We start from the raw sequence: 13,299 nt of genomic DNA on the forward strand, positions 1-13,299 counted from the left end.
GCTTACCATTTGTAAGTCTCTTATCATTCTAAGACAATTTGTGATCTACTAGAGACTGAATTCAAAGTGAGAATTTTAGAAAGTAATGTTTAACTCAATGTCCAGTTTAGTTTCCCAAGACATCTAAAAGCATGCTGATTCTGCTATGCAAGAGGCTTGCAGGTATCTGCTAAAAAGTACAATTCAGCCAGCAGCAAACACTTGTATATTGAGATAGCTGTCAATGTTCTTGGGGACTTTCACTGTCCTACAGTAGTTCTTTGAACCGTGAATTTCATAGAAAGTTCCGCTTCCAGCATATTTGAAGTAAGTTAAATATTCATAGTTTTGAGGAAATCCAGAAATCCAGAAAGGATCTTCTAAAATGAGCTTTAACCAAACTCACTTGAAAATTTGAAATTACACTATTCAAACTCAGATTTGAGGTGACACTATTTCATTAAACAGAACACTGAAATGAGTTCATGTTACATTTTGAAATATAAATAAATTCTCTCCAGATATTCTGTTCCTGTTCTGCTCCCTTTTCATGCTCAGTTTCCCTCTTTATTCCTTTTAAGATTTTTATTTCATTCTCATCTATCTTAGCAATTCAGAGAATCATGCAATGGTTTGGGTTGGAAGGGACCTTAAATATCATCTAGTTCCAACCCCCTGCCGTGGGCAGAGACACCTTCCACTAGATCAGGTTGGTCAAAGCCCCATCCAACCTGCCTTGAAACCAACCTTAAACCAACCTCTTTCCATAAAACTGCCCACCAGACCCATACTGTCCATGTTATGAAAGATGATTGCTTTGGTCAAATCCACATTTATATCTTTGACATATATATAAAGTGAATGATTTAAAGATCCTGCAGAAAGGAATAAAGGACCATAGCTACCAATTTTCTTTTGAGAACTCCAATAACAATCTGTTCAATGGCACATTTGTTTGCAGTAAGTATAAAATGAGAAGGGTCATAGACTCTGCGTTGTTGAAGAAGTATTCTGGTATCTGGTGAGTAAAATTTGCAAGTCATTGCTGCATGGGATATTCACAAGACAAGTTAAACTTCGAGCAAAATCCAAAGCAAGCTTGCTGAGTTACAGGATTCCCAAAGCAGTGGCAATGGTTTACTTGCCCAGTACTCCACTAGCAATTTCTGCTTCAGCAGTGTTATCACAAGCAAATGGCTTTGCTTCTCAAACATCTGTTTGATAATAATTTCATGTAGTTCCACTCACAGGCAGCAATCATTTTAAAAGAAAGTTATATTTGTGAGAAGAGAATGGATAACATACAAGTGATTCCTCCAGTTTCAACATATAAATCTCCCAGTAACAATCAATTTATTTCAATCAACACATGCATCTAATACAAATTCAAGATTAGTTCCAAGTTGAAGAGAGACCCATTTCAATAACAACATCCAACTAGCCCTCAAGTGTGACTCTTCATTCCACTATGAAGTGCCTTCAAAGAAACGATCCTGTAACAATCCTACTCCATCATTCAGGTGCATGTTCACAAGTTCAGAACGAGGGCAGCACTACTACCTACACCTGCCTACCTTACGCTGACATATGAATTCTCTAGGAGTTTCTAGGTACTTCCCCTTTCAGCTTCTTCATTTCTGCCAGCTGTTTTTATTCTCCTTTTCCAGCTTTTTTTTAGCTGCATGTGTCCATCTCTACAAAAGAAAAGCTAATGCCTCACATTAGCATTTATTCGTACGTTTCAAAAAAATCATTCTCAAGATAATGAGGCCTTTAGTAGAGCTTCAAGTCTCTCAATCAAAGTTTACCTCAAGATAGGTTTAACCATGAATATTCCTCTGTACCTCAAACTTCAAGTCCCATGAAATGCTGTACAAGCTCTTGGTTTGAAAACGCATGTTTGCATGAACAAACACTGGGGGAAGAGGGGAGAAGTTACTGAGCGGCCTCCATTCTGCTCTTTATTAAACAGATACACTGAAAGCACACTTCAAGAATATGGTATTTTTGTGTACTGTTCTGGTTTGTACTTAACATTGGAGAGGCTGAATTCAGGGCACTCTATGGCTTCTTCATAAAACAGCATGTAAAAGTCATTCTGCTATTACAGCTGACTCTGATTCATCTCAATCAACATCCAGCTTCATCTTTTCCTATTTAAAAGGGAACGAACATTGCACCAAGAATGAATGTATACATTCTGCTATAGCTTACAATGGGTGATTTTTTTTTTTTTACCATGACACAGTCATCATATTCAAGGTACTGATAGGTGGTGCCCTATCTCTGTGCTGCGAATTACAATAGTCTCTGCAGGAATTCCATGTTTTCCCCTTCAGAAGAATGTACTCTTTTTGCGCTGAAGAGTTGAAAAATAATAACAACTAGGGGAAAAAAAAAAAAAGGCAGCAACAAAGTTCAGGCTATGCCTGCAAATATCTTTCACTTTAAAATGAAGCTCCAGTCACAGGCATCTCTCTTAGCATTTATATGAAATGTTATGATCCACCAGTTGTTACTAGCCAAGAATCAGCATGGGAAAGCTTGAACCTGTAGCTGTAAATGTAAGATGTCTAACTGGGTTATCTTCCGGAGTTTTTTTCCCCTCAAAAAAACTGTCAGACACCTTGCTTGTGGAAAAGATGGTTTGGCCCAAGACTTGTCAGCACAACTCTAAGGAGTGTCCCAAAGGCGCACAAATAAAACCCAAAGGCTCAGAGCAGGATATGCTGTAGCAGCTTGCTCAGAACTGTGTCCAATCAGGTCTTGAGTATCTCCAGGTATGGAGACTCCACAGCCTCTCTGGGCAACAAATTCCACTGATTGGCAACTCTTATTTGAAAAAGATTTTTCTTCCATTTAAACGAAATTTCATGTATAGCAATTAATGCCCACTGCCTCTTGCCTATTCACTGGTCACCTCCAAGTAGACCACCACCAAGTTCAATCTTCTTTATTCCCTCTCATCACATGCTACCTACACTGATACAATCCCTGCTGAGTCTTCTATCCAAGCTAAACAGCCCTATCCAAGCTGAAGAGAGCACCCTAAGCCTCTCCTTGTATGACAGATATTCCAATTCCTTCATCATCTCCACGGCTCTTTGCTGCACTCACTACATTCATTACATTCATGCCTTTCTTTTACTGGGAAGCCCAGAATTGGGACCCACATGTGCTTTCCCTTCCACATGGGTATACTGCTGGCTGATGTTAAACTTGGTATCTCTAAGGGTCCCTTGTCCTTCTCCACCAATCTTCTTTTCAGCCAGTCAGTACCATATCGTCACTGAATCTTCAGAGGTTCCTCTCAGCCCTTTTCTCCAGCCTGAGGTGCCTCTGAGTGGCAGCAGATCCATCTACAGTATCAACCGCTCCTCCCAGTTCTGAGCTGTGTGCAGGCTTGCTGAAGAGGTACTCTGCCCTGTGAGCCCAGCAGCTGAGTCAGTTTTCAATCCATCTCACTATCCCATTATCTAGCCTAAATTGCAAGAGGGTGGTTGAAGCACCATATGAGCAACACAGATAGTGAATTGAACATGGGACTTCCTCAAGTTGTCTGATGACCCTACTACTTCTTCCCAAGAGGCTGTCTGTAGCAGACACCCATAAAAATATTGCCCCATGTTTGTCCACTAATCCTGAGTTGTTACTGAGACTCTCCCATTACTGAAGAGAGAGAAGCTCATCAGGGGTGCTTTGGCTCCCAACCCCTTTCCACTATGGTAGCACTTCTAATAGCAGTTTGCAGTGACGAGCAAACAGCATAAAAATTTATCACATTTCCATCCTCAGCAATTTTGATTCAATTTCTCAGATTAAAGCTACAAGTTGAAATTAAGCTGTTCCTGAGCAAAAATAAAATGAAAGTGAAGACGTAAATCAGAAGCTACTAGAAGCTTCAATCTGTTTCACCAGTGCTTGCAGAAATATTGTGAGACGGAGCTTTGTGTTGGAATTTTCAGTAACACAGCCATATTGTTAACTCCATCCACAGTGCAGTTTTCCTCACTTGATACAAATAGGTTAAGCGAGGAAATGTGTGCAAAAAAAAACCAAAAACTCAGAATTGATGGAGCATGGGTCCTGCTACTGACATGTTGCTACCATGAGCGGCATTTGTTTTGTTAGACTCCTGGACAGGGTTTAATTATGATTAGAAGCTGTGATGCTGAAAGATAATTAATTCTTGACCTACAGTCATCATCTTGCTAAACTTTACATTGTTATCTACTTTAATTATTCATAGCTGTAACACAGCTCTGCATTCTCATCCAGTTATTTTAATGACTCAACATTACAAATCGTGACAAGGACTTCAAGCTTCACTGTCACTTTCAGACAACAACTTCTAATGTCCATGGTAAAATATTCTTCCTTCATCCTCCAACTCAATTTTATTCCACATAATTATCATATTAGCTTTCTTAGTTATATTGCAGTTTGTATCATGCTTCATTATGATATAGTATATTTTGCTAGATTTGGCTTATTTTTTTCCACTTGTTTTTTACTCTTTGCTCCAAATACACACACACACAACCACCACATGTATTTTTAATACACGACTCTGCAGTTCTCTATGTTTTCACTCTAAGTAAATTCATACATAAGAATGAATAAAAAGATAACTTTCCCTAAATTATTTCCTAACTTTACTTGAAGCATGTTTTTATTTAAACTAGAAAAATTCAACCTCATTGTGCTATTCCTCTAAATAGCTCGAAATCAGTGCCCTATGTAGGTTACCTTAGAAATAGCAAGTATGGAACCACTACAATTTCACAACACTGGGAGTTTTAATTTAATCTTACTCTTTCATCATTATTTCTGCTCTTTTGTCTAATAGGAGTAGTACTTGTCATTGAAAAAACGTTTGTTTAGAGACAGTGTGCCAGAGTAGGTTACAGTAAAGGCTGAACTTAGTATCATTTCTCTGAACACTGCTCTCAACTGAATAGCTAATTTGCAGTCCCATGCTATACTCTTGACTGTAAAAGCCCACACCATATTGTAAACAATTTCCTTTTGTACATGTAACTTTTTTTTAGCTGATTTACCTTTTTCATATGCAGGTGTATTCTCTTGCAGCAGTCTACTAAGCTGGAACCCATTCAAGTGCACAAAACGCAGTTGTTCTCTCATTGTCCTGCCTCCCACAACTGGCAATATAAGGTTCCCAACACTGTTTCTTGAAATTGGTAGACCAAGACCTACCGCCAGAGTGCTAGCTAAATCAGTTTGTTGCACACGTTCAGGTTGTGTTAGAGGACCTAGAATCAGTCAAAAAAAGAAAAAGAAAAAAAGAGAGAAGAAAAAAAAGTGTTTCAGTAACAGTCCCGTTCTATTTCTCCAGAGACAGCTGGAATCTTGTTAGTTTCAAAGTTTCTTCATTGGTGTTAGATTAGCTATTTGGAGTAACCTACAAAGAGCTGAGTGATCTTTTTCAGCTGCTATCCTCTGCTGTTGTAAAACCAAAATTTATTCAATTCTCAGCAACTACTATAAACACAACATTAATATTATACCTGTAAAAAAACAGATGGTCCAGGAGATCACCTTAACACCAAGTTGCAGCCTACATCATAAGAGGGTTTGATAACTTTTACACTAGAAAAAATAGAAAGCACTACAGTCGACTAATTTAATGTATGAACAAAGAATGAGAATTTAAAATAATCTTGACAGCATTCTGGAAGGTTCTTGATACAATGACAACAGCTCAAGATATAACTAATATCAGGTTGCTAGGCAAACAGAATTAGAGGTCAGATAAAGAATGTTGAAGCCCAAATCCATGGCTCTGGGCAGGCAAACCCAGTGATTTTTAAAGGGTTCTGTGCAGGATGCCATTACCTTCCCTGCAGTTATATGGATTAGCCTTCGGTCCCACAGACATCTACACACATGAATGATTCCACAAATGTAAGTAATCTTTTGTTTAAGATTGTCTTGTCAATTGTTTCTTTCTGTGCTTTAGTAGTTACATAACACTGTTTTTCTATTATGCTTTTTCTTTGTTCTCTTTGTAACTCCAGGCACTGAAGTGTTTTGACTTAAGTACAGCACAGAAAGAATTTTATATGCAGCCTTTATAACTCTCAAGGGTCCCTTTAAGAGCATTAGAACTTCTCTCATTTCTCATGTAGCTCTGATTAATCCCATACTTGTACAGAATGCCATCTATAATCCCTAAAGCCTCTTTGCATGAGTGCCTGCACGTCAGCAGTTTTCAGATTTCATCTTTAAAAGCAAGTTTTTAACTGGTTAAAGAAAGACAAACTACTGAATGCATTTAACCAACCATGGGTGACACATTCCTGTAGAAGGCTACACAAGTAATATTCTGACAGCATATTAAATGCAAAAGCCCACAGGATTACTATTTTGAGGTCTACCAAATTAACCACAGTACATTTTGTTTACAATAGGATCATAAGGAGCAGTCACTAGAATTCTGATTACTGTAGCAATGAGAAGAAAGCTGCTGTGTATTTACATGGGCATCATCAGAAATCACAAACTCGATCCCAAAGACAGGTGAATAGAGATATTACACTGTATTGTAAAACCTGAGTGTTTGGTTTAAACCTAACAGAAACTAATCCCAGTGAATAGGAGATTGCATTTACATAATCTACACTCTCATGGCCTGGTTCCCAACACATAACAATGAAATTTAGAAAGCAAAAACTTACCTGAGAGCTATGGTCAGCTCTTGACTTTGTTTTGGTTTTACACCTGAAAAGAGTTCAACGACTCCTCAAGCAATGCTTTCTACTGCAGCTGGATAACAGCTGCAATATATAACAGCTGGATATAAATGACAGACAGGTAAATGTATTTCCACCATGCTGCAGAAACCTCTAGCAAGATAAACAAAGCAAGGTTCTGCAAACAAGGTTCAGCTTTAAAAGCAAAGAAATCAGACTGAAATGAGCAAAAGGCAGAATGAAAGAAAGAGGGGAAGTACTATTTTGAAGAAAAAAATCAGCCCTGGTATAACTACATTTCACCAATTCACTCAGTTAAGGAGTTTAAACAAGACTACGTATTAAAGATTCTCTAATCACACCATTCCCTTCTTGCCTCTTACCTTAAGCTATACTACACAAGTAGAAAATGAGTTTCAGAAACAGGTAAACTCACAGAGATAAATACACAGAGGAAAAGCAATTCTTCCTCTTTCCTGTTACACTCAGAATGAGAAATTGTCATTCATTCCTGTATGCTGACTGTCTGAGATGGAGGAACGGAAGCCAGAGAAATATTCTAGCCAAGACAGACAAAACTCAGTTTAAATAGGATTTTATTTCTAATCCTATCCATTTACCACTATCCCAGGATCCTGACAACAGATCTCATTAGCTCTCAACACTCAAGCAGGACAGTGCTACAAAAGGTTATCATCTGAGAAATACCCAATTCTCTCAGTGGAAGAGAAGACTAGGTCATGGTTTCATCATGATACAGGTGCAAACTCTAGCTAAAACCAGAGTTTTAGGTCACACAGACTGACCTTGCCAGATATCTCGAGAACTTTTCAGGAAGATTTCCAGAGCTAATATAGAGATGGCAACGTGTTCTAAAGAAGGTTAAGATTTTTTGATCCTTACCGCTTCTCTTTTCAAAAGCAGAGCTGATAAACAGTAGTGGTGTGTGCACTTCTCCTGCTGAAGAACCACCATGACTACCTGTTTCAGACATCCCATGATCCCCACAAACAACTAGCAAATTGGGCAGAGAGGCTTCTTCCTGCAAGTAACAGAAATAAATTTAAGATGCTGTACAAACAAGATGTGCATACATAATGCTTCACTATCTTTGTTATGTTCACACATGAATATTTCTCAAAATAATTTCCATTTTTTAAATTGGTTCACAACACCTGGGGCAGATTACAAGCATCATCTGCAACTGTTATACAATAAAATTTATTTTTAACAGTTAACGCACACGTATGTATGCTACATATTTTTCAGCATGTTACAAAAAAAAATAAAAACAAAAAAACCCAAAACAAAACACAAAAAGCTTAAAAAAAACCCCACAGAGAGTCACAAGAAACTAACTGAAGGATTAAATAATCATACTGTGGGGGAAAAAAAAAAAAAAAAAATCAGGAGTCCAGGAGCAGTAGCATTATCAGAGAAATTTTCACCCCTCCATTTCTTCAACTTCATGAAGTTTGTAATATAAATGCTAAATTATTAATATTGTAACTATAAATATAATAGAAACTTAATATAAAAATAAATCTATTTCTAAGAGTCTTTAGTCTCTCAAGTACTTTTGGGGTAGAAATACAACATAACTGATCTCAAATTATGTTTATTTTTCTGAAGAAAAAGAAACACAAACATAAATGAAGCCTGTCCAACAATTTCAAGCTAACAAAGACAGCAGAAAATAAATATTGTCGTTCCATAGCAAAGCAGCTTTTTGTCATCTCTAGCTATTACCAGTACCTCTTGTTTCAAAAGTAGTGATTTTATTATTTCTGTATTCTAAAACTGGGATTAAGGTTTGCGTATGTTTGGCAAAAGCAAAACATACTAACAGACTGCAGCAAAACCACTGCAATGTTCATGATATCATCACTTCCACAAGCAGGATTTAATCTCTCTTGTCATACAATAGTATACATTTGACTAAAAATACTATTGAAATTTTGTGAGCAGCTACTGTGAACTGCAGCTGCCAAAATCAAATAAGAAAAAAGCTTCAGGCCACATCAAATTAGGACTTGGTATTTCAACATCCAGACTATTTAGCTAAGTGACATCCTATATTTCCATGTCTAAAAACAGATTCAGATTCAGTAATTTATGCGCTACATTTACCATAAGAAAAATGATGATTACAACCACCATTGCCATTCTAATCTTTTCAATATCTAAGAATTAGGTATGCCTTCACAACTGTAGAAACCAGAGCCAATAGCTATACATGCCCATTATTCCTCCTGCTGAATTTCAGTACTAGAAAGCACACCAACCACCATTTTAATTTATGAGTGATCAGAGAATTTTGGCATGCATTCCTCTCCTCTTCTCGCACACCAAGGGGGAGTTACTTCCCACAGCTATTCAGAAGAGACTGCTAACAGATGTTATTAAGGTCAGCCAGTAAATCCTTAAAAATGCTACAATATACCATTAACTAGGGAACGGCCAGGGAAGGAAAAGAACAAAAGAATACCCACTTTGGTCTAGGAATAAACAAGCTACCACCCACACACAGGAAAGCATTTTAAAGTTTGTCCACAACTAACAGAAATTGATCCAAGAAGGAGCCATATTACCTTCGAAAGAAGAGAAATATGAATCTTCTTCAGGATGTTATCCATTTCACGCAGTTTTGCTCCCACTAATGGGCTGTTTGGCCCAGTCACATGTCCAATATGATCCAACCCCAGGTAATGCAGTATTAGGAGATCCCAGTCTTCTCTCTTGAACACTCTATCCAAATGCCTGGTAACATTATCATCAACCTCAGAAATAAAAGGAAAACAATTAAAAGGTAAAAATAATTTCAGTCTTGTAAAAAGCACAGAAAAATGAGATCACACTACCCACGAAAATTCTGTAAAAATTGATGAGAATTACAGTCACTCACAATGCTAACAGGGAGAGGAAAAAAAAAAAAAAGTAAAAAATCAGATTGATTAGTTCAATGCCAGACAGTCAAAAAAAAAAAAAAAAAACCACACCCAACAAAAAAAACCAAACCTGTCTTACAAAACAGACTCCTCACCCCATTTAACTGTTTTCTGGTCATAATCACCAGGTTACATACAAACAGAGAAAATGGTTTGCCATGCTTCCACAGATACTTTTCACAACTGCTTTAAGAAATTTTCAGTAACTTTCATCCTTCACACTCTTGATTTATCACTTCAGAAGTAGTGTATAGGGAAAAGCCTCTCTTTAGTGCTTGGAAGCACAGGGGAAAAAACCCACTCCTCTTCTTACCACTCAATTTTTGCTACTGTGCAAACACAAAAAGATTGTACTTGCTGTAAGTAAAAGAACTGACAACAGCAAGAGGGAAGAATTCTTCAAAAAGTGTTATTTGGGGCCTAATTCATATGTTCTCCTCCTTAAGTTCACAACCTATTTTTAGCTGCATGTGTTTCTCCCTGGATATTAAAAAGCCTTACAAAATTTCACATGCAACACCGTTTCGATGACTGTGGATAGAACTACCTAAAAAAATATAAAAAGCTTTCTGTTTAATGGACTATATGCACTCTCTATGCTTTCTGAATAATGAGCTTGAAAGACATATAATTGCAACCAATTAAGTGTCTTCCAGTGCTCTTGTTAGGCCTATCTAACTTCCTTAAACATAGTAATAAAAATATTTAACGTCAGTAGTAGCAGGTCAATAGCCTCAGGTTTTACAAAACATAAAAGTTCAAAATACGATCTAAAATTGCCAAACCATTTACTCTTTTAGCATGCCCAGACTAAGAAATTTCATATTTTTTCGTTCACTTTCTATGCTCCCTGTTTAATAACATACTGAAACACTACTCATATTGTAACTACAAAAGCAATACAATACTATAGAAAGTATGCCTCTAAGAATCACAGAATTGTTTGGGTTGGAAGGGACCTTAAAGCTCATCTAGTTCCAACCCACTGTCATGGGCAGGGACACCTTCCACCAGACCAGGTTGCTCCAAGCCCCGTCCAACCCAGCCTCGAACACTTTTAGGGATGGGACGTCCACAACTTTTCTGGGCAACTTCTTCCAGTGCCTCACCACCCTCTCAGCAAAGAATTTCTTCCTAATATTTAATCTAAATCTACACCTTGTCCTATCACTGCTTGCTCCTATAAAACATCCCTCTCCAGATTTCCTGTAGGCCCCCTTCAGGCACTGGAAGCTGCTCTAAGGCCTCCCTGGAGCCTTCTGTTCTCCATGCTGAGCAAGCCCAGGTCTCTCAGCCTGTCTTCATAGGAGAGGTGCTCCAGCCCTCTGATCACCTTCATGGCCCTCCTCTGGACTCAGGATTGCCCCAACACAGGTGTAGGACCTTGCCCCTGGCTTTGTTGAACTTCATGAGGTTTGCACTGTCCCACCTCTCAAGCTTGTCAAGGTGTCTCTGGACGGCATCCCTTCTCTCCAGTGTGTTGACCGCACCACAACCACGGCGTTGTCGGACCACAAGAGCAAGATTATATATTAATTGACCCTTTTAAGACGCGATAGCAAACTGGAAACATGGATAGTGGAAATGGTCTAACTTCCTACCACAAGTTGTGTGAGAATATTGTATGTTAGGAAAGTTATATGGTAGCACGCTCTTTATTACTGTATCATCCAAACACTTCCCACAGCATATGCATGAGGGACTGAAATGCTTATCTCCACATTGCCAATATCGAAAACACATATAAATGCAATTTGTATTTAATTGTCAGGTTTGTATATCATAAGGATAGTTGTACTCATCTGTTCTTAGAAGTTGCCATTATGTTTGTACTCGTATTATTTAACATGATATTATAGAAAGTCTCTCACCTCTGTAAAGTCTGACACGAAAAAGGATGTTGTTCCATCATACTCCACAAAATGCTTTGGAAACAATTTAACCCAAGTATCATCACCATAAAAGATTATTCTTTTCCCAGCTGTTTTTGCCTGCCATATCAGATTGTCATCCAACAGAGCTGGAGAGTTGAGATTCACAATAACATCAATGAAACCAGGTATGCTACCCGTCATCAAAGCCTACACAAGAGAGGAAAATAAAAGAGATATATGAACAGAAACCAAAAAGTACTCAGAAGACAGTGTTAGTGTAAGAAGAAGTAATGAAATAGACTGTAGCAAACTTACACTTTCAACGAAGAAACAAAATAAATTAAAAGAACACATGAGCTGCAATGCCACATAACATTACCTGCCACAACACAGTGCTAGCTGATATCAGAGATAACTTCTTTACGAAAAAGCTAAAAATAGTATTTTCTTAATTAATAAGAAGCAAAAAGACTTTGTATGCCAGCTGAAATTTGCTTTATTTACTAGTCACTAAATCACCAAAAAGAAGACCTAAGTAAACTGACTCAACACAACAATAACAATGGTAGCACATTCAAAACAGTAATTAAGCATCTTCTGGAAAATGTAATGAAGTCCACCTATCAAGAGTTACCAGACTGTCTCCCCTTCACTTTCTCACCGACCTTCCAACTGACCTACCTTCTAGCTCACTCCCTCAGCTTCTTCAATGTAAGAAATGTCACTCAGATCCACCACTGAGAAGCCTGGATGATCAAGTATATTGACAGTCACAATACATATTTTAGTTACCTGGAATCTGGCAGTTTCATTTCTTAGCTCTGCAAAAACATCCCTATGACAAAACAAATTTACACTAAACTGGATTTCCTATCAGAAGTTATAAGAACACATACAAATAGCAATGAACATGTTCTTGAATAGAAGACAACTGGAAAATGTGATAACTGAGAGGCTACTGCCTTCCCATGATTACAAATAAAAAGATTATATCAATGATTTATGCCAGCACAAGGGTCTTAACTGCCCTTGACCAATTCTCACAGATCTTCCCACCACAGAGCTACCAACTTAAAGAAAAAAACAAGGCAATGTGACTTGAGTTGAAGCTGACACCTCTTCCTCTTGCTCAGTCCCTCTACATTCCTTTGACCCTTGACCTGACTGTTTCTTCAGGAAGAACCTCTGGGCCATGGCAAATCAGGACTCTATCCCATGCACTATCCCATACAGGACTCTATCCCATGCAGCAAAGCGAGTTCCAGCCACAAAGTGCAATAACACAGCAAACCCTCCCTTTGTGACAACTCCAAGCATATGAAACAAGCTAGCCTTAAAAACTCTCAGTTTTCAAGCGAGAAGCTACCCTAAGTGGAAAAAACACCCACTTACCTTAATTCGAGGCATAGTGACAGTCGGTGGCTTCGCTTCAGCAATGAAACTGTAGGATGTCCCTTTTTCAATAACTTGTTTAGTATATGGCATGAACTGTTCACCTTTGGACCCAAACACAAAGTCATCTCTCAAAGCATCTATCAGCACGACGACAACTTTTTTGAAAAGTGGTGGTGGAATTTTGGTCCAGTTAGAAACCATTCCTAAACAACAACAACAACAACAAAAAGATACTAAAAGTCATTAACAAATTTTAACAATGGCTAAACAGACATTAAAGGACAACTTCTGTACTAAATTTATATTCATAAGTGAGAAGTTGGAAACAACAGCAAACATGACAACTAATCAGAGGAAGACAAGTTTTCAGGCCATCCAGCACAGGAATGA

The 13,299-nt window shown here is 38.0% G+C and overlaps 1 protein-coding gene across 10 annotated transcripts in view; it reads right to left on the reverse strand.

Annotated features, from left to right (window-relative positions):
* The window catches only part of PIGG (phosphatidylinositol glycan anchor biosynthesis class G), a 105,827-nt gene that overhangs the window by 68,493 nt on the left and 24,035 nt on the right, over window positions 1-13,299 (reverse strand). For 8 of the 10 annotated variants that reach the window (XR_003989326.1, XM_030471331.1, XM_030471333.1 and 5 more), the window contains exons 2-6: window positions 12,907-13,112; window positions 11,512-11,721; window positions 9,284-9,472; window positions 7,596-7,734; window positions 5,040-5,252 (exon numbers count right to left, since the gene is read on the reverse strand). Coding sequence is in view for 9 of the 10 variants with exons in the window: in XM_030471331.1 (XP_030327191.1) it covers window positions 5,040-5,252; window positions 7,596-7,734; window positions 9,284-9,472; window positions 11,512-11,721; window positions 12,907-13,112 (957 nt within the window). In the remaining variant the exon portion in view is untranslated. The remainder of the gene's footprint in view (window positions 1-5,039; window positions 5,253-7,595; window positions 7,735-9,283; window positions 9,473-11,511; window positions 11,722-12,906; window positions 13,113-13,299) is intronic. The other 2 variants (XM_030471335.1, XM_030471336.1) reach the window with 2 other exon arrangements.

The sequence above is a fragment of the Strigops habroptila genome, chromosome Z (genome assembly GCF_004027225.2).
Source record: "Strigops habroptila isolate Jane chromosome Z, bStrHab1.2.pri, whole genome shotgun sequence".
In the NCBI taxonomy this organism is placed as follows: domain Eukaryota; kingdom Metazoa; phylum Chordata; class Aves; order Psittaciformes; family Psittacidae; genus Strigops; species Strigops habroptila.